This window comes from Uranotaenia lowii, chromosome 3 (genome assembly GCF_029784155.1).
Source record: "Uranotaenia lowii strain MFRU-FL chromosome 3, ASM2978415v1, whole genome shotgun sequence".
NCBI classification, from domain to species: Eukaryota; Metazoa; Arthropoda; class Insecta; order Diptera; family Culicidae; genus Uranotaenia; species Uranotaenia lowii.
The window spans coordinates 59,798,543-59,820,235 of NC_073693.1; the positions used below are offsets into that span (position 1 = coordinate 59,798,543).

A 21,693-nucleotide genomic window follows, 5' to 3' on the forward strand; every position below is an offset into this window, starting at 1 on the left:
GGTAAATCAATCAATGAACAATTTTAAACAAATAAATGAAAATTTTGACAATTTCCAAAAATTCACATTTTAACAAGCAAAACACATATTCTTGTTTCGCTCACTTTATGTTTATGTTTTTGTTTTTTTTAAGTGAAATTTTTCATACTTAGGAGCACTTTTTGTATAGAATTTACATTTTTAATTTATTCCTTTCCAAAACACAACACCGCGAAACAACACAACCAATTTTACTATTTTCACTAGTTTAGCTTTATATATCTCTCCATTTCCCCCACAGTCAAGAAAGTGTTAAACATAAAGGTTTTATGTTCTGTAGGCCATCACTTCTTAATGGCATTTAGTTTGGTTTGGCTCTTAGAAGTTTAGCACCGCAAGAAGGTACCGATTCGCAGCTGACTAAGTCACCTGAAAGAATTCGTAGCCGCTTAACACCTTCCAATCCCACAAGATTGAAACTTTATTTTTTTTTGGTTTGGTTCTACACTGTAGATATTTAGGAACAAATGCAGCAGCGACGTATGACCGAGGCAGCGAAGCTAACTGAATGCAACTTGATCTTTGATCATGTCTAGGATTCGAGCTGCTCCCAAGTCAGAAGAAAATCACACGAGAATCTCTCGCTCTCAGACACGACTCATGCACGGGCGCCTACCTGGTGGAGTGTTTGCCTGAAGTGCAAACTCTCCCACGATTTTATGTTGTTGTTGGTGTTGTTGCTCATGTTGCTGCATCGTGAAACACCAACATCGAACGACTTCCAGCGGCCAGCAAGAGTTTCTCGAACAACACGGGCGGATTTACCTTTAGTCATCGGATATGCCGTGCAGAAATCCTCCCAGGCAAAGTGAGCAGTGCTGGCAAGAAAACGAACAAGCTGTTTTTTTTTTCAATATAGCTAGATGACAAGAAAAAAATATACATCAAGATGAGATATTTTGATATTCAATTTATTTATATCAAAGTTAGATATAATTTAGCAGTCGTAGGATGTCAAAATATCTTAAATTATATCAAAAATTCCACGCATTAATTAAATTATATTACTCGTTGATAGCTTTATAACAAGTTTAAAACTCAACCAGATATGATATTGTCCACCAAGAAGACAAAAATCAAGTCTTGCATACGAGTTTGCATGCAATGTTTTTTTTTACTTAACTACTTGTATAAAATGTTTGATTGCCTCCTGTCTTGTACTTGAATTTTCATGTACCTATTGTTTCAAACTTGCGCAATTATTGAAAAGTGTGGGTTCAGCCAGGAGGTTCGAACCTCGGCCTGCGAATTATGTATGGTCGCGCACGAACGCTACCACAGAACCATCCCGATCAAGACCGAAAAACAAAATTATATCAAGATGAGATATTTTTATAATAATTTTTTTCTATCAAAATTAGTTATAATTCAGTATTCGTAGGATGTTAAGATATATGAATTTATACAAAAAAAAATTTACAAGCGTAGCTTAAGTATATCAGTTTTTGATATTCTTATAACAAGATTATATCTCACTCAGATAGCACAGTTTGATATCGAGCAATACAAAACCTAACATAAATATAACTCGTCTAGATATGGATGCTTCGAGAATAATTTCTAGAGGAAAGTCGAAAATTCGTATTGTTTGCACCATTGATGGTTTCCCAAGTAAAGATACAATTTCATAAATCTGGTAGGCAAGTTTGATTTGGACCGTTCCCGATCAGGAGAGCATATCAAAATAATAACTCAAACGTATCTCACCAAGATATTTATAGCTGATTCAGTTATAAATATGTACTCTAAATTTTCGATTTTAAGTTTCTCCAACCTGAATTAAATCTTATTCTGGTTGACAGACTTGAATAGGGTTGAGCTCATTTTCAATGATAAAGATTTTTTTTCGGATTGTCGGAATAAAATGATTATATCATATTTTGATATACGGGCAACTTTTTCTGAAACACGGACATCGAAGTCAACGGCCCAAACCGTGCATCCATAAAAGATCCATAAAAATGAGCCCAATTTTTGGGAAACCAAAAATGGAACATGGTTTAAGCATATAATGTGGTTTATTGACATTCCACTAGAAATTTTTTTCGAAGCATTCATATCTTGATAAGTTATAATTTTGATAGGATATGTTCTGTCCAATATCAAACTATGCTATCTGAATGAGATATAATCTTGAAAGGAGCATATCTAAAATTGATATAATTTAGCTATGATCGCATAGATTTTTTGATATAATTTGAGATATTTTAACATCCTACGGGTACTGAAACGGGTACTCATTTAGATAGGAAAAAAATTAGTATCAAAATATCTCATCTTGATATAATTTAGTTTTTCCCTCCTGATCGGGTACCGCTTGATCAACTGTTCCGAGTTGCGTCGAATTGAGCCATTTAATTCCGCTCAAGATCATTAACCCTATCCCGATCAGGAGGGAAAAACTAAATTATATCAAGATGAGATATTTTGATACTAATTTTTTCCTATCTGAATGAGTTATTATTCAGTACTTGTAGGATGTTAAAATATCTCAAATTATATCAAAAAATCTATGCGATCATAGCTAAATTATATCAATTTCAGATATGCTCCTTACAAGATTATATCTCGTTCAGATAGTATAGTTTGATATTGGGCAGAACAAAACCTATCAAAATTATAACTTATCAAGATATGAGTGCTTCGAGAAAATTTTCTAGTGGAATGTCAATAAACCACATTATTTGCTAAAACCATGCTCCATTTTTGGTTTCCCAAAACTTGGATTCAATTTTATGAATCTGTTGGGCGAAAATCATAAACGTACGGTTTGGGCCGTTAACTTCGATGTCCGTGTTTCAGAAAAAGTTGTACGTATATCAAAATAAGATATAATCTTTTTTTTTTAGGACAATCCGAAAAAAAATCTTGATCATTAAAAATGAGCCCAACCCCATTCAAGTCTGTCAATCAGAATAAGATATAATTCAGATTGGAGAAACTTAAAATCGAAAATTTGTAGTACTTAATTATAACTGAATCAAATGTAAATATCTTGGTGAGATACGCTTGAGTTATTATTTTGATATGCTCTCCTGATCCGGTAAACATCTTCAATAGCTCTCATTCCTTATCTTTGTGTAACTGTGAAAACTTCAATAAAATTTCATCATTAATGATTTTGATGTTATAAAATTAATGTTTTACGTAAATTACAGGAACTTAGCGTGACTTAGCCTTCTTTGTTCTCAAAATATCCAATTTTCACTTTGAATCACTGTATCTTATTTTGAAAGAATTGAATTCAAATTTTAGTTTTTTTTGCCTCAAAAAAAAAAATTCGTTATTATGTTTGATTGATTATTTGAATGAGCGCGTTTAAAATCATATTGCGCTGAAGAACTTTTGAAGGTAACGACAAAGTCAGTAGGTAATTTATCGAGGTGGTTTTGAGAAAAAATTCTGATTTTTTTTTGTGATTTTGACTAAAAATTCTGTGATAGATTTTTGTGATGCTAATTAATTTAATTCTATTAAAACTTCATTATAAATTGGGTCTTTTTATATTTTAGTATGGAAAAATCAGTTTACATTGAAAATCTTATCAAACTTTTCTAATTCAATGTAAGAAACCCAAATTTTATATAGACAAAAAAGTTATTATTTTGGAAATCCATTCAAAATTCAAAAATTCTGTGTAATCTGTGAATATTTCCAAATTCTGTGACACAGATTCTGTCATAAAAATTTGCTCAAAATTCTGTAAAGTTACAGATTTTTCTGTGATTTTGGCAACCTTGCTCTTAACAACTCATTCATAGAATAAAGCTTAAAATAAATCCGAGTTTCTCATAAATCACGGTCAGGGCCGGATTAAGCCATCGGGGGCCCGGGGCAATTTTTCTCGGGGGGCCCCTATGATTCATTTTTTTCTAAACACTATTCCAGAGAATACAAAACATTTTTAAAGTGTAAAAGAACTGGAGATGAGTTCAATATACTCTCTTCAAATAGCCATGTTGTCTGTGTAGAAGATGGTTTCTGGTATCTTCAAATAAAAATTGTTAAGTAAATACGTGCAAACATTGCGGAAAAGTTAAGAAATTTCTCAAAATGAAAGCTCTGATTTGAGCTAACTAAAATTCTCTGATTTCAAATAATCACTGGATAGATATTTTAAATGTTTTTCATTTCATCTTTGGTCGTCAGGTTTGTGCTTAATCGAGAAATTTTCACCTTATGACAATTGGAAAGTGTCATGAAGATTTGAAACAAAGAATACAAAATTAAAAAAATTAAATAAACAAAATAATTTAATTCAAACTCCATCCATAGAGATCTAGATATAAGTGTCTAAGAATTCAAAACTTTGAATTTGGCTATTTTCAGAACCACTATTCAGTGTCTCAAATATAAATCATAATTTGAAATCAAGTCTTAAGAAACTAAATATGAATTAAATTTTAAAAAAATATATTTATTTTTATATCTTTGAATCACAAATTTTCATGAGATGTTTATGAATATGATTCTCATCAGATAAAAAAAAAGTTATCAAATTGTTATTCTAAATGTGGCAAAAGTTTTATTTGATGCCCCTAAAGCCAAATGAAAATGAGGAGATCCTGACAGAATATCCTCACTGACATGTTTCGATAAAAAAAAAATGAAACTTTAAGGTGTTTTTCCTCATATTTTTCTTAATTTTTTTTTGAATTCGGTTTACATTAATTTTGTCCAAATTTTGGGTTGAAAATTTTGAAATTCAATTCCAAGATATTGATGTTCTCAGCCCAAAAAATGCGGGAGAACTTTTTCACTACTTACTCTAGAGGGCCCCCTTAATTTATGTAAGAGAAAAGCTATTCTAGATATTATTTCACGGGGGTCCCTTTAGTTGTTATATTTCAAGTTTTCATTCCGATTTCCTAGTTTTGATTTTTTTCATAGATCTGTAGAAATTGAAGTAGTGTGATTAAAGTAATTTTGAAACTTTTTTTCCCTCGGGGGGCCCCAGGGCAATTGCCCCTTTTGCCCCCCTCTTAATCCGGCCTTGATCACGGTTAAATTTATTTAACCGTGAAAAAATACGAAAACATTAAGTATTAAGCTCAATTGATAAAACAATTATTTCCCAAACCGATTTCCATGAGTTCGAGCTCACTCAAGTGTGTTTTGATGCTCGGAATGCTAGGGAATCGGATAGGATTTCAATGCCAGGCCACCGATTGAATAATTAAGTATTATAAAATAAGCAAATCGTATGTGCTTTGATACACTTTGTGGAACTGAAGGAATTTTTTTTAAATAATTTGAATTTTTGTTTAATAGTATATCGTTTTCAATCGGAATTTCAACATCAAGAAAAACCTCTTTAAATCAATGCTGCATCCAATAGTTCGAATAGTAACGGCTATGAAGATTGATTTTTATTCAGAAATAATGACTTTACTTTATTGGCTTCATTAGTTCTCGGATTATTCCAAAAAAAATGTATGAAAGAAAGAATCAAAAAAACATTTCTTGCGCTCCGAAAAATTGAACTTTTTGTGTGCCTATTTTGGCACGCTTTGACACCAATAAAAGTGATTTTTGGTTCTATTCGAACTTAATTTTACATCTTTTCTGTCTCTAAAGCTGATATAATAAGAAAAATACAAAGGTGCTGCATACATTCAGGGGTTAAAACAGCGTGTGAGACATGAGGCATTTTATGAGTTTTTCTACCATTTTATTCATTAAGTATCAGTTTATAACGGTCAAGGGTTGCATAAATTGACGCTCAAAGTCAGCATAGATAGGTGAAAATGCTGCAGAAATGGGTATATTTTAAAGCTTCTAATAACATTATTTCATTTCATAAATTTTAGCAAAAATAACAAAACTTGTATGAAAAGATCATGAAAAAGTGATTTTTCAACATTTCGTTAAGATTCATAAATAATCATTGCCTAGATCTTAGGAAAAGTAAATGGTTCCGTTCAAGATCAGATTTCGACTAGTTCCGCTCAATACCATTTACTTTATTTATTGCTATGATATCAAAATCTTCGTTATTGTTTATTCGAAAAAATATATATACATATATCTCATTTGATACAAACAGCTATGTTTCCTACCTAAATTTGCCTGCTTTGAAAGCTTTTATTGAAATTCTGATGCTCTCATTCCAATGCATCAGATATGGTTCAGTGGTAGCGTACGCGCCTCTCAATCGGAATCTCAAAGTTCGAATCTCCTGGCTCTTAAAGAGTTGTACAAATCTGAAAGTTTAAGTGCAAGGCAAGAATCAATGTTACCTTGCATAGAAGTACTTGAGTCCAAAGCAAAAAAAGCATGAAAACTTGTATGCAACATTCAACTTCGGGTTGGAATGAGAGTTTCAAAATTCCAATAAAAGCTTTCGAAGCAGGCACATTCAGGCTGGAAAATTAACTGTTATATCAAATGAGATAAAATCGATTTTTCTTTTCGGAACGACCAAAACAGAGATTTTGTTATCAAAGTCATATCTGGATCTGATAATAACATCTCGTTGAGACGGGTTTAAGTAACAAATCTGATATGTTCTCCTGATCGAAAATACTAAAGCTTACTGAATCAATAAATTTCATCATAAAGCTTTCACAACATGCTTTTAAATGTTTTTATATTGAAAGCGCGTTTCAAAAAATTGTTTTTGATTATCCCTTCTTTGATTGATTTAAAAATATCTAAAATCCAATGTATTAAAAATAGAATAAAAAAATTGGATTTAAAAAGTGTCATCTAGTGACAGTAAGATTAACTTTAAACTCAGAGCTATGTATCATCATTCAAGGATGAGCATTTTGAACTGATAAACTTTTTAAAGAGATGGTTTTGTTGATATCATTTTTTTTTAAGGAATCGCGTTAAGTGGTTCTTTGATTTATTATCAATGTTCATTCACCATCGCTAAACTTGTTGCAATTCAGGATAGATTTTTAACATAGATATATAAACAAATAAACAAAAAAAGGTAAATCGTAAACCTTATATGTCACTGGGTATTACGACTATACTATAGGCTTATTTTTTCCAATTAATGTTGGGGAAAGATACTAGGAATATTCATGAAACATAGGCACTTGGTAAAATTATTTTTTTGTGTCAACATTTCACTTAATAGACTCATGCCCCTTATTAAATGAAAGTTTCAAATAGGACCTAAATAATAGGAGTTAGGAAAATATTGTTTATGGTTCACCGTAACACTTGTCCAAAGTGTCTCCCGATAAATTCATTTTACTCCAAAATTAATTTGCTTGAAAGCAGAGGTAAAATCGGCTCTAAAGCCTTAATAGGTCCTAAATAGGTCCTTTCATTCCTTTTTCTTTATTTCAATCTATCCATTGACTACTAGGACGTGGCCGGCGCCGTAAATGACTTTCAAAAAGAGAGAATTAATTTTGTGCAGTGTGAATGAGCTGCTAATCTCAAGCACCATTCATTTGACCACTGAACAAAATTGATGGCCTTGGTCAATCACGGAGTAGCAACCATTAACGATGTGGAACTTGTTCTACTGAGGTACACCAGCGATCATGGAACTCGAAGTTCTTGTAATAATAATTTGATTTTTGAGCAAGTAATGCATTTTTTATAACCATGTGACTCAATCTTTTTGGTTTTAAGTTATTGTTTTTAAGCCTTCCTACGTCCGAAGAAGAGGATGTAGTATCACAATGCCAATTAATGCTAACTCTATTCCCTAAAATTAAATCAAACATGCACTACTCTAAAGGTGACATGATTGGCTGTTCCAGCATTGCACAGTGGTGCAGAACATCAATCAAACTGTTCTAAATCAATAGCACCCAAGAATGAAGAGATAAACATTTGGTGTCTTCGGCAATATTGGTCAATTTAACAAAGAGTATATTTTGTTGAAAAAAATTATTGCTGAGGGGTCCGCCAATAGTGAGATAAAAATGCTAACTTTTTTGCAATTTAAATTTGGGCTTTGATGTCTTCGACAAAGTTGATTATCTGGTCAAAATACATATATTCGTAGAATATGTCAATGTTCTATTATATTACTCTTAGCAGATACAGTGATAGTAAAAAAATATCTTGAAAAACCATTTTTTCAAATCTGGCATATTGTATATCGAATAAAATGGTTCACGGTCTTCGGAACAAAGTAGAAAAAAGCTTATATCTACAGTTTCTTCAAACATAATCATGATATTAAAAGTTGATGAAGCTCTGTAGAATCACATCACACATCACATCACACAAAAGGTGGTGTTGCGATAATGCGCTTTTCGATGCACGAGTCTTTGGAAATCACTTAAAAAAATACACTAAATGCTTTACCAACTTCTAAAATCATCATTATTTTTTGAAGAAATGGTAGATATTAGTTTTTCCAACTTAGTTCTGAAGACAACGTTCCTACAACGTTCCAGATTAAAAAAAAACTGTTTTACAAGGTATTGTTTTACGTTCACTATAACTTTTAAGGGTGATGTACAGGTATTTCGACCAAATAAACAACTTTGTCGAAGACATCAAAGCTCAAATTATGTATGGCAAAAAGTTAGCATTTTTATTTCGCTATAGGTGGACTCCTTGGCAATAAATTTTTCACCAAAATATACTTGTAAAACTGAATAATGTTACCGAAGACACTGAATGTCTATATTTTCGTTCCTGGGCTTTATTTATTTAGTACATTCATTACATTAATTTAGTACATTGGTGTTCTGCACCACTGTGCAATGACATCTCAAGTTTTCGAGTAAAATGATGTATTAACCAGAACATTCAAACTTTCAAGCAATACAAAAAAAAGCAGACGAGAGACGGAGCATCGAACTTAAAACATCTTTCTTAACTCGTCCTGTCAATTGCACTTCTTAGCCACATGTTCTACCTGAATTTTTGTATTTTTTTCTGTCCGTCCGTCAAACATTGAATCAAGCCAATCAAGCACCGGCATTCCGGAATAGAAGAATAACTTTTCGCTTCTATCTGCCATTGTGTCCATTATTTTTCATCTTGTGATGGGATGAAAAAAAAAAAACAAAAAAAAAAGGGTTTTTTATTTTTCTTTCGGGCATCTGTAATGCCAGGGATGCGCTTAGGTGCAAAGATTTTTCACGCCAACACTGTGCGATTCTTTTGTTAACATCTTCATGTCATGATTGAGGTAAGTAGATCATGATCTGTGAGTGCAAATGTAAAATCCCTAGAGGAAACATGTGTTTTTAATGTTTAGTTTAATAACTTTTTTTTTCTTCTTTATAACAATCAAATTTTAGCCTTAGAGGGAAAAACATAGATTCAACATTAATGGTTTTTTTGGAAGAGTAAACTTTCAAAATTTTAAACGCTAATTATTCTAGTAAACATGGTAACACTGCACTAGAAACTTCCAGTTCAGTTCTAAGCCCTTAGTTAGCTCACGTCGCTTAGGCTTAGTTTCCAAAAGATCAACAACGTTCTTCGATACTTAGTAGATCCCTCGCCGTCGATAGTAGGTTTGCCGCCACTAAAGTTACTACTATTTCCACCACGAGGTTGCAGTTGTTGATTTTTTTTTCATCCGAAAAATAAAATCCTCTGAACAAGTCTCTCGCATGCATCGTGCTCAGCTCAGCTCAACTCTTCTGGGGTAGCCATAGAGACCCCTGGCGGCAGCTAAGAACTCACATATTAGTAAGTCGCTCTAGTCTCAGATCGAGCTGAGATAATAAATGTTTTAAGCGAGAAGTATTTTTTCGGGGGCTGCCGCCGCCGCTCTAGCAAACCGAATGAAATCGGCACAAAATTGCTTCTACCGTTCTACCGTTTCTGGTCCTCTTGCATAGCTACCTGCCTTCGACCCTCCGAAGTAGAAGATCAAGAGTCGCTCCAGCATCAGGCAGCTGAGTGGGCTTTTGGGGAGGCCCATCCCCCACCTTATAACTAGCATCTATCTGCAGTAGGTTCTCCGGTATGTTTGTTTGTTTTTTTTTTCGGTTGCCGTTGTTTTCAATGTTGTTGCTGTTGCGGTTGTCCGTCGCGTCGTCCGTGGGTCTCACACAGCTCGGCACAGAATGGAGGAGACGCGAGATGGATGCTGGCTGCTGCTGCTGCTGTTGTCGGTGAAGTTCTTGCTGTTCGGCTTGTGAAAAAAGGTTGGCCACGCGGAGCAGTTGGTCCTTCGGTGCGCCACTTTGGGAGGCACATTCCGGTCGCCCTCTTCCACCTTCGTCTTCGTCTTCCCAAAAGGGGTGGACGTGAGATTCTAGATGAGACACTACAGCAACGTTCGTTTTGTACCTACTACTACTTCTCCGGGGGGGCCTTAGTAGTACACACTCCGGCCGAGGGCAATACACAAATTTTTCCGATCTAGCTAGAGCTTGTGGTCCCCGCCGGATCCAATCCAAGCGCTATAAAAGACGTTATGGCCATTCCAATAGTCATCAGTTTAGTTTGGTTCTTTTGCAAAATAGCGTCTCCCAGTAGTGTCGCGGCGTGAGAAGTTGATTCGAATATTTAGAGGAGAATATTCTGTCTGTGAATCCCATACCTGTCAGTTACCAAAAACCCCTTTTGAAAAAAATCACCATGAAGGTACGGATCATCGTCTTTGGTTTCTGGAAGTGGATATTGTTGGAGGGAAAATGTTAAGAACTTTTGGTGTTGAAGATTTTGTGTGAATATACGAAAAATGGACATTCATGTTGCGGTTTGTGGGTTCTGGATTGACAGTGAATAAATTTAAAAAGGGTTCAGTCTCTTTTGCAAAAGGAAAAGTTTTGGCAACGATTTGAAGCGGTTTTTTTTCGAAACTTTTCGATGTAACTTTCGGTTGAAATTTTTAAACTCTATGATGTTCTAAATTGTGTTGTTTGTTGTAAGTGCTGCATTTAAAAGATAGCATTGTTTGCTTGAAATAGTCAGCAAGTGTTAAATTGTCTGCTCTTTTATGAGAATGTAAAAATGCCCGGATATTTGATTCAAAATTTGGGAACAGTCCAGCCCGGCCCGTTTTTATGCTCTGAAAATGAAATTTTTTGAACAAGTTTCATAAAAACAGTTATGAAAGGTAAAATTTGTCGATGAAATTTGATTAACAAAAAAATTTTGTCCCTTTTTTCCTTTTCTCCATACTTTTTTCCTTAACCCTAATCCGATCTTGAGTGTCAATATGACACTATTGGAAATTAGGGACGCACCCTGAAAGCCCAGGAAAAAAACTCGCTAATCAGAACTTGAGTGTCAATTTGACACTCCTCGCTTAAAACTGCTGTATTTCTCTTGTTTCTCAACCGATATTTACATTTTAGTTTTGGAAACCTTGTAATGTAACTCAAATATGTGACTTGACATTATTCACCTTACAACACTTCATTTTTCCATTTTCAAAGTTTAAGAAAAAATATCCGAGAAAAAACTGAAGATTAGCTACAGAATGCTCGTATGAAATAGGCTTTCTGATGAATATATATTTATTGCGGAAATCTTTCGTTTATATACTCAAAATCGAGTGCAAAGTTGGATTTAAGTGCAAACAAAATCTGAGAAATGGCAAATTGACAAAAAGTTCTAAAAACAGCTACCTTTTAAAATTTGTTAAAAATTTTGTGTTTCGTATTTCAACAATCTAAAAATGCTTAAATTTGCCAAATTACGCCAATCCTCTTTTCACAAAATATCTGGTGTGACTTAAACAATTTTGACACTTCATTGATTGAAAAGTACGTTTTTTACACCACATATATTTTTTTTGGTCATGATCTTAAAAAAAAATATCCTTACGTAAAAAAATGTCCTTCAGCTTTTTTGGACACTAAGTGAAATGTTTTGCGAGTATTTCATAGCTGATCTTCAATATTATTTCCGAAGCAGTTTTTTTTTTGGTTATTTTTCTTAGACTTCAAATAACGGAACACTGAAGTGTTGTTGGAGAACAATGACTGCGGAGAATATTTGAGTTACATTACAAGGTTTCTAAAAGTAAAATGAAAAAAATCGCTTGAGAAACAAGTGAGGTTTTAGTCAGGAGTATCAAATTGGCACTCCAGGGACTGTTACGGGTGAAATTTTAAGGGATGGATGAGGGTTAACTTTTGCTTAGTAATTTCTGGGTTTGGACTAAATTAGCTAAGATATTGCCCGGATTTTCGGTCATCAGTTTTGAAATCAAATGTCTGGATTTTGCAGGATTTTATATAAAATTGCCTAGATTTGTCAGGCACGTGCTGAAAAAATTCTGGCAACCTTATAGGTACCTGCCATAATATTCAACTTATATTTTCTATTGTTTGTTTCTCACTCTATATGTAGTGTCACTTCAGACAGGACTGTGACTATACTGCCACTGTTTAGTTAGTGTACATTTTCGTTCCATTTAAAAAATATTTTACGGTTGTACGAGATTCTAGACATTGAGACTCCGAGTCCTGATGAACCCCAAAGGATATTTTGGATATTTTAAAATTTTGTCACCATTTATTGCAGTTGGATTTGATTGTGTTTTTTCTTCGTTTAAATCATGTTCAAAATATTCATAAAAGTGAGGAAAACTTGCAGGCAAGGTCCATTACTTTTATTCTGGAAATAAACTTATATTTTCATTTTTGCAGTTCAGTAGATACTCATTTTAATATAATTTTCCCTATTTTTATCCCTATTTTCCCCATTTAACGGTATACATAAAGAAATAGAAAAAAATTGAACAAGACAACTTTCAGTAAACGTCACAAAGTTGACATAAAGTTGTTTTTTATTATCGTGGGTAAAATCATTATAAGTATACCATTGAATAGGTAACAGAGGAAAAATAACCCAAATGAATCAAAAATTCTCATAACTATTTTTTTGTTTCGATTATGTCATTTCAACATCTTTATGGCCTTCGCAACTTATATCAACGATGCAGTTGGCAGACAGTCATTGAAAAATTTATCCGGTACAACTGTGATCGATCTTCACATCGGCTCAAGAGCAACTGACTTGACAACTGAGCTATATCACAAGCCGAAAACTAATAACTACTTACGTATTATTAATTGGAAAAAGTTTCAAATTTTCCTAAATTTCAAAAATATCACTTTTCTCCACTGTTTCAATATTTAAAAAATTCTTAAATAAATAACCAAAGATTGAAATTTTTTAATTTGAATAAACTTCAGATCATTAAATAGGGCTCTGGGTTTCTTGTTATTAACATATTTTTATAGGTAACTTCATTCTTTCAAAACTATTGCCAGACTCTTTTTCAATTCACAGGGCAACATTGTACTGGTGATTTTTTTAGAGGACCAATGTTGCCACTCGAATAAGCTTTATTCTCACTCAAGAAACACAGATTAGGCCAACAAGCATTTGGAAGTTTTATTGTGGTTTTATTACGGCATTTTAAATGCAGCTAGTTTTATTACTGTTTATTCTTGATTCAACCATTTGTTTTCAAGAAGTTCTGAAAACGCTAATAATGCTTTTATAAAATATACTGTTTAGTTGTTTAGGAAGAGTTCTGAATGCTTTATTAAACTCCAACAAAAAATGAACTAAAAAGTTTTATCCAAGCTTTTTTGCACGCTCCTTGTTTTAAACTCAAAATTAAGTAGTTTTGGTTCAAAACAGCACTTCAAATGCAGCCCCCAACTTTGAGTTAGACTGGGCAAACGCAAAAACTAAGTTCTGACTGGCATACCCAAACCTTCGAGTTCGAAAGCGAGTTCCATTTTTTGAGCTTTCTTAATGCCTTTATTCGTAGCTACTCAAAATGCAGTTCGGCAGCCGAACTCGCTAAGTGCTTTCAGTTCAACATACGCGAGGAGGGTTCAATTTTTAGTTCATTAGATCGATCTCAGTTTTGCCGAAGGAAAAATGGGATTAGTTCAAGTTCGCAGTTCGAAGTCCGTTTTGAACCTTCGCAAGGAGGAAAAAGGGAACTCAATTTTAGTTCATACAATCGAACTATTATTTGACCACGGTCAAAACAGCACTTCAGTGGCAGCCCTCAGCTTTGAGTTTGAATGGGCAGTAGCAAAAATAAGTTCTGACAAGCATACTCAAAACTAAGTTCAAACGCGAGTTCCATTTTTTGAACTGTTTTTTGTACGTAGCTACCTGAAATGCGGTTCGGCAAAAATGGCACGAATGGGATTAGTTTTGAGCTCGCAGTTCGAACTCCATTTTGAACAATCGTGAGGAGGAAAAAGGGTACTTAACTTTAAGTTCATAGAATCGAACTATGTTATGAACCTCGGTAATACTTAATTTTGGGTATAAATTAAGGAGCGTGTGCATGTTTTATAATGGAATGCAGTGCTTGATTTTAAAACCGCAAAAATAGGTGACAGTTCTCGATGAAGATGTGAAAACAGGACATGCTCAGGCTAGATTGCACATATTTGAATTGGAATTCTCATTTTTTTTTAATTTTTAAAAAAACTTTGAAATACTTCAAATCACCGGAAATGGTATGAATGTCTTCAAAATATGAGTATTTGGTGAAAGGGCCCAGCTAGTAGGAGAAAAATATTATTGCTTGACTCCATCATCAATCCAAATTAGTGGCTTTTGAAACATCAAAAATAAGTGGGTATTTGGTGAATGGGCTAAACTAGAACAAATCGAATTTCCCTGTCTGACGCTATCTTTAAATCCAAGATGGCGGCTTCCGCTTAAGTTCAAAATGCTGTTAATCACTGAAAATGGCATGGAATCTCCACAATATGTTATTGAGTGAAAGGGCTAAACTAGATGAAGTCGAATTCCGCCTTCTGACCCCAACTTGAAATTAAATATGGCGGCTTCCATTTAACTTGAAAATGCTGTAAATCACTGAAAATCGCATGAATTTTCATCGAGTTTTACGACTATTTACAGCATTTTAAAGATCAACGGAAGTCACCATCTTGGGTGGCGTGAGATAGCAGTTGACTTCTACTCGTTTAGTCCCATCCCCCTTTGTGGGTTTCATGTAATTTTTAGTCGTTTACAGCAATTTAGAGTTAAGCGTGAGCCGCCATCTTGGATTTCACTATGGCGTCAGAAAGCGGAATTCGACTTCTTCTAGTTTAGCCCTTTCACCCAATACCAATATTGTGGGGGTTTTATGCGATTTTCAGTGATCAACAGCATTTTGAACTTAGGCGGAAGCCGCCATCCTTGATTTCAATCTAGCTTCAGATAGCAAAATTTGACTTCTGCTATTTTCGCCCTTTCACCCAATATCCATATTGTGGGGGTTTCATGCGATTTTAAGTCCTTTAGAACATTTTAAATTAAAGCTGAAGCCACCATAATAAATTCAAGATGGCGCCAGACAACGAAATTCAAGGTATCATTCCACCGGACATTCACAACCATCCCCTTATTAATTTCATTTGAAAAGTCTAACACGTGTAGTTGATTGGCTTGCGAGATAAACGTCAAAATTTTGCTATTCATACGGCTCTCATAAAACCGTTATAAACTGATTAGCCATTCATCTGACCATAATAAAGCTATTAAGCATTAAATTGACATAGGCCATGTTGGTCGCAAAATCGAAGAGCATGCTTTAGTGAATAAAATTCTACAGCATAATGATTTTATCGAAGATAAAAAAAATTAGCCATAACGACGTTTCTAGAACAGGGCCAAATAGCCAGATTTAAGCTTTATTAGAGTTCTGGTTGAGAATGTGCTTTAACTTTTTATGAAAATTAATGCTATAGCTCTAAAGAAGTTGTGCTAGCCATAATAAAGCTAAAATTGTTACTTGGGCAGAAGCCAACCTTAAATACGACAGTGTTGATCACACGCTGAATTTCCATATAATCACTTTATTATAATCACATTAAATGTAGGATCTTGGTGTTGAAAAGCCTGAGTCAAACATTGCTTCCTTAGGAAACATGTGAAATGTGTAGGAATGACAATTTGCGTTCATTGAGCTTCATTTAAGCTTTTTGTGGCTCAGCTCAGAAAATGATGATCAGAGGTTTTACTGATTTTATTAAAATACATAAATATTTCAAAATGAAATTCTCAGACTCAGGTAAAGTATGGACTATATTTTTCTAAAGGTTTAAGTTTAAAACATAAATCTGTTGAAGATTTTTTGAGATCTCAATGTATATGTTTGATTTCTTTTAGTTCTTCAGAAAAAAATTTCAATCAAAATATGTTTCATCACTCAGAAATCCAGCCCTATTTCTGGCTCATTTTTGTCAGAATCCCATTTGCAACGTATTCGCAAACAAGCAATACGCTTTGCAAACATTTTGCAAAGAAAAGGGAGGATACTGATCTCCTTTTTATAGATTAATAATTTCATAAAATTATTGACCATTTTTCGGCATCGCGAAGAAAGACAAACCTTAAAACTAAAATTTATTCCAAACTCTTCCTCGACTTGAACCTTAAATTAATATGATTTGCACTTTTTAACTTGATTCACATAAAATTTGATACCCCCGTTGTCATCAATTCCTTCAGTTGACAATTCGTATGATAGTTGTTGGACCTTTGAGCTTCTGAGAATTCCGATTAGTTTCAATTAGTGCTAGGAATAATATTGGGTTCATAGCGTCCAACAATTTATCAGATAATTGCAATTCATCGGACTGTGTTTTCAATCAGTGAAAAAAAAATCAACACCAAAAGTCTGCAACTAAGGCATGTTGGCCTATTGAAGCTCTTCAAATAGATAGACATCCAGGCGGAAAAGATAGCAAAGGAAGCTAATTCATCCAATAATTCATTGCAGTGCTTCGTTGCCATTGCCCTGTTGGCTGTTGCCGTGAGTGCATCGCCCATCGACCCCTATGGACACTACGCTGCCCCCCATCTGGTGCACGCCCCAGTTGTCCACGCTCCAGTCGTCCACGCCGCCCCAGTCCTGAAGCACGTCGTTGCCGAGCCAGTTGTAAGTATTCAAAACACGGGAAAGAAAACAACCACCAGATGGGTTCTAACTCCCCCAAAATTTTGACAGGCCTACCCCAAGTACTCGTTCAACTACGGAATCAAGGATCCCCATACCGGAGACATCAAGTCCCAGGCTGAGGAACGCGACGGAGATGTCGTCAAGGGACAGTACTCGCTGGTCGAACCCGACGGTTCGGTCCGTACCGTTGACTACACCGCCGATGACCACAACGGATTCAACGCTGTCGTGCACAAGTCTGCCCCAGCTGTCCACAAGGTCGTTGCCCCGGTAGCCTACCACGCCCCGGCTCCAGTCCTCAGCCACTACGTCCACTAAGGCACTGAAGCTGCTTAGCCCATCAACCACAAATGTAAACAAACAACCATCAACAAACTCTCGGACCGGCTACCAGAAGTGGGACTCGTGGAACATCCGCGGGGTACCTCAAGAAGATCCCCGGAACTCCCCGGGTACCGAGCTGTGCTCCGATAAAATTAGTCACTCTCTCACAGAACAGCTACTGTCTCCGCCATGAAACTTCGAAGCCGGCCCCAAAAAACGGCTCCGGAGATGCGCATCGTCGCAATCCATCGTTAAACTACTCGTTGTAAATCGTTAAGCTATCTAAAAACAAACAAAATATGGATCATACGCAAACATGCCCACGCACCAAACCCAGCTATTCACATCTTGAGTTGTAATATGTCGTTTATTTGTATTTTTTTCATTCGTTTTTTCAACTCTTGCACGTTAAGTAATTACGTTCCAAGCGCATTTACTTGCGCCCGCTCGTTTTTCCTCACCGCTACTTTTATTTTCGTAAATTTTCACCTTCACCTTGACGAACGATCGTCTACGATCGTGAATCTTTCGGCCTTAACCTTTTCCAGACCGAAAGGAAACGCACCTTCGCGATAGGAACAAAAACACGCACCACTTTCACTGAAAAAAAAAACAACCAATTCTCTCACGCTCTCTATCCGCGCACCACAGCACGAGATGATCAGCAGGTGAAGTCGTGAAACCGGTTTGGCACGTGCTCCAGTCGAGATCACACGAAGCTGCTCCACTGACCGACACTGGCGGCTGGAGCTGGACGGATTCTCCATCCTCTCTTCGGCTCGGTCGGTCAGTGCACTTTTTCGTGGGTCCCGAACAGCTGCGACCGTTGAGATGTTGCGCGATTTTGCTCCTTCAACGTGTTGCGCAACAAACCCGTCGTCGTCGTCGTCGAGTAGTGGTGCCATCTGGTGCAAAAGTGTACAAAAACGAACCAATTCGTCACCATCGCGTTTTTATCGTGTCGGAGCAAGTCAAACACCGCGGATCTAAATTTTCTTTCTTTTAAATGAAAAAAATATCTACGGGGACTTATTTTCAAGTCACCCTGGCCTTCTACTAGACTTAAAACACACGCTACTAAGGGCCCTAAACGATACAAAAAAAAAAGTTACAAAACACTTCCAAATGATGTTTGAGTGCTAGCCTCCCAATTTACAAATGTGATAATTGTTATTCTCTCATTACCTCTACCTGTTACTTTTTTGTTTTTCTTTAATCTTTCACACTGATCTTCTACTCTGAATCTGTTATTTATCTATCGTACTGAGCCTATTACGTTCTACTGTTGAATCTATTTTCTCCAACAGCTAGGAATCTGTCACTCTTTTCTCTACCCTTAGTCATCTGCTTAAAGAAAAAAGAGGAAAAGAAAACATGTCTAATGGAGAAAAACTGTGTGTACTATAATAAATATTGTTTCCAATCGAGAAAAATTGCCTTCCCCTCGGAACAAAGTGGGGTTGGCAAAGCCAAAAAAATCGAACTGTAAATACAGAAATAAAAAAATATATATTCAATTAAATTGACTGGTTGGTTTTTACTGTTCTACTTCAACTATATCACATATGGTCCATTCGTGGATCTTGCTAGTTGCTTTGAAAGGAAAAAACATGTTACATTGCACATGCATACACATGGCTGAATTGGGTGAAAAAAAATCTGAAGTCAGAAAAGATCATCTGTTAAGGTGCTGACAAGGTTAGATCACACGATCTAAGTTCTAGTATATCTTCCAAGAATGGCAATAGCAATTGCCAAGACCTACTGGCTGGTTTCTGCTGAAGGCTTGTTCTAATTGAAGAAAAAATTTTGCAAAACGAACCGCTCAGTTGGGAGCTCAAATTTCGGTTTATAAGTAGGTACCTAACCAAAAAATTTATTTGAGTAATATTTTTATTGGAAAAATAAAAGCTACGGATGAAACGAAAATTTGTATCAGTTATGATATGTACAATAAAGAATCTACGGATTTGTATAAATCCAGAGGTGTATCCCAAAATGATAATATGTAGAAATAATACAATGGATCATACTTATTTTTTTTTAATTTCTGACTCGTGATAACAAAAAAAGATTAAGAATGGCATAATTGCTCAGTGATTCCAAGTGAAATATTTAAATTTTGATTCGAAATAATTTTATTGAAAACTTCGAACAAACGTTATTGAATAGTTCAAGTTAGAGTGTACATTTTCCGGCCATTTTAGCGTTCCCGGGAATCGGGAAGTCTTACGATCCTTTTCCCGGGAATTTTCGGGATCCCATGAAAAAAATATAATGAAGATTTTAACACTACTGCATACGAAAGCTTATTATATAACATTTTTTAATTTTAAGGTAGAAGTATTGCAAATCCTTTTGAACTTTTAATGCCTTAAAAGTTCAATTAGTAAATATGGAATAAGGCAAAAAAAACTAATGACACATACCACCATGACGTGAAATCGCTTTTCCAGACTTTTTTGTACTGTTATCATTCTAAAAGGCAACCAATTTACTTGAAAATGAAAAAAAAAAATAACTGTAGCAAACGGTCACATATTGAATTCCCTTCAAAATGAATCTAATTTGGTCATTAAAAAATTTAATTTGATTTTATTGTGGTCGATTAATTTTGTGACGTGAATTCAGGCAAGAATTGACCATTTTTGACTTCAGTACATACAACTTTGATTTCCTGTTCTCTTTGTGGAAATAGAATATCTGTGTCTTCGAATAAGTTGTGGAAAAACAAATACCCACAATTTGATGTGCGTAGCATCTCGATTAAACAATAACGAACAAAGCTATGCTTATTTAAAGTTGTGACGTGAATTCACTTAGCTTAAACAGAGCAGGGTAGTTAACTGAATTCACGTCACGAAATATCAAGTTATTCTAAAAAAAAAGCTATTCTGAACCATTCTTTAGAGCCTTCAATTTATATGTGTATATATTAAAACCATATTTTGTTATTTCGATTTAAACAATCATAAATTTTCAGAATCTTTTCCTAAGTTTTTCCCTATTTTGATTGGCCCTTGTATAGCAACACATTTATGTCTGAAAATGTCAAAGTTTTCTCGTAAAATTAAAAAGTTCCCTTTTTTGTGACGTGAATTCACCCATTTGCGACTGTTTTTGTTCGCTTTTCAAAACTACCACTTTGGATATAAACAATTTTTTTCTCTACAAAATTAAGCAGGGTTTTTGGGTTTCAAAAAGTATTTTTTTTTTCCTAAACAAATAAATCCATATATTTTAATACATTTTTTTGGAAAAGTTTTCTTTTTCTAACTCATTTTCAAAATCATATAAAATATGTTTAAATTTTTTTTTCAATTTTTTTCGTTGGTTTTGTGTGTTTTGAATTATCAAAAGTATAGACAAATTTGAGATTTTTTGATAGGCGAACGGATGAAAATCACTTTTTAGCGGGAATGTGTCTAATGCTTATGCTAATGTTCATAATACATACACAGCCAGATCTTGCCAGCTTCCTGGTGAGTAGGAAAAGTACATTTACGACTCATCTTATCTTGGCCGGGCCGACTATGCAGTATTGGACGCAGAGACAAATGGAACCAAGGGAGGTAGAAACGTGGACAACAAAACCATACGTTTCCATGGTTATAAAATGTTTGGAATATTCACGATGGAAGCACATTTGCTAAAATTTACTGTGCTCCTTGATGATTTCGCCCTTGAGAGATCGTCCTTCTGTGGATGGAAATGAGGTTTTCCTGCACAGAAATCCAAAATATGGTGATATAAATTGAATCAATTGATAATTTGTCATTGTATAAAATCTGTATTCAAGGCGGTGCGAACGGGGGAGTGGTGTTTAGGGGTTTAACTCCTCAACGAAGTCAAAAATTTCAGATCAAGAAATAAATTTACCGTAGCAACGGGAAATCACTTTATCCCAAAAGGCATTAAAAATAAGTGTTGACAAACATGTCAGAAAATTGACTCGTGGTCCTACATCCTACAAGCAAGGTTACTGAAAAAAAATCTGTGTTTTTGACAAAAAAAATCTCGAATTCTGTGATTTGAACCTAAAATTCTGTGACGGTTTTCTGTGACGCCATTTTTTTGAAGCTCATTGGGAAGTCATGTGAAACATCATCAAACTGGAAACTTTTCACAGTTTAACAGAAATGAGATCAATTTATATTACCTTGATTCCATGGCTATGAACCGAGTGAATTTTAGGAATTATATTCGTCAAGTTATGTCGTGAGACGGAATACTATGTAAATAAATAAAATAATCCATATTTTTATAAATTAGAGTCAAAATTAAAAAGTCGAAAATGACATAAAAATTTATAATTCTGGAATTCTGTACAAAATTAAGAAAATCTGTGAAATCTTGTTAAAATTTGAAAAAATCTGTAATCTGTGACACAGATTCTGTGCCGACATTTTGCCCACAATTATTTGATATTTAATACAGATTTTTCCATCAATTTATTACTAATCTTTTTTATTATAAAATAAATCGTT

At 34.7% G+C, this 21,693-nt stretch overlaps 1 protein-coding gene across 1 annotated transcript; it reads left to right on the top strand.

Moving 5' to 3' along the window:
* Positions 1 to 10,405: 10,405 nt before the first annotated feature.
* Positions 10,406 to 18,728, top strand: LOC129755987 (cuticle protein 8-like). Its single transcript, XM_055752731.1, has 3 exons — positions 10,406 to 10,566; positions 16,703 to 16,861; positions 16,931 to 18,728. The coding sequence occupies exons 1-3, from the start codon at positions 10,561 to 10,563 to the stop codon at positions 17,198 to 17,200; spliced, it is 435 nt and encodes a 144-aa protein (XP_055608706.1). The 5' UTR covers positions 10,406 to 10,560; the 3' UTR covers positions 17,201 to 18,728.
* Positions 18,729 to 21,693: the final 2,965 nt, after the last annotated feature.

Excerpts from the sequence above, each read along its gene's own strand:
- LOC129755987 (XM_055752731.1), top strand. Across the intron at positions 16,862-16,930 it reads ACGTCGTTGCCGAGCCAGTT|GCCTACCCCAAGTACTCGTT; the intron begins GTAAGTATTCAA and ends AAATTTTGACAG.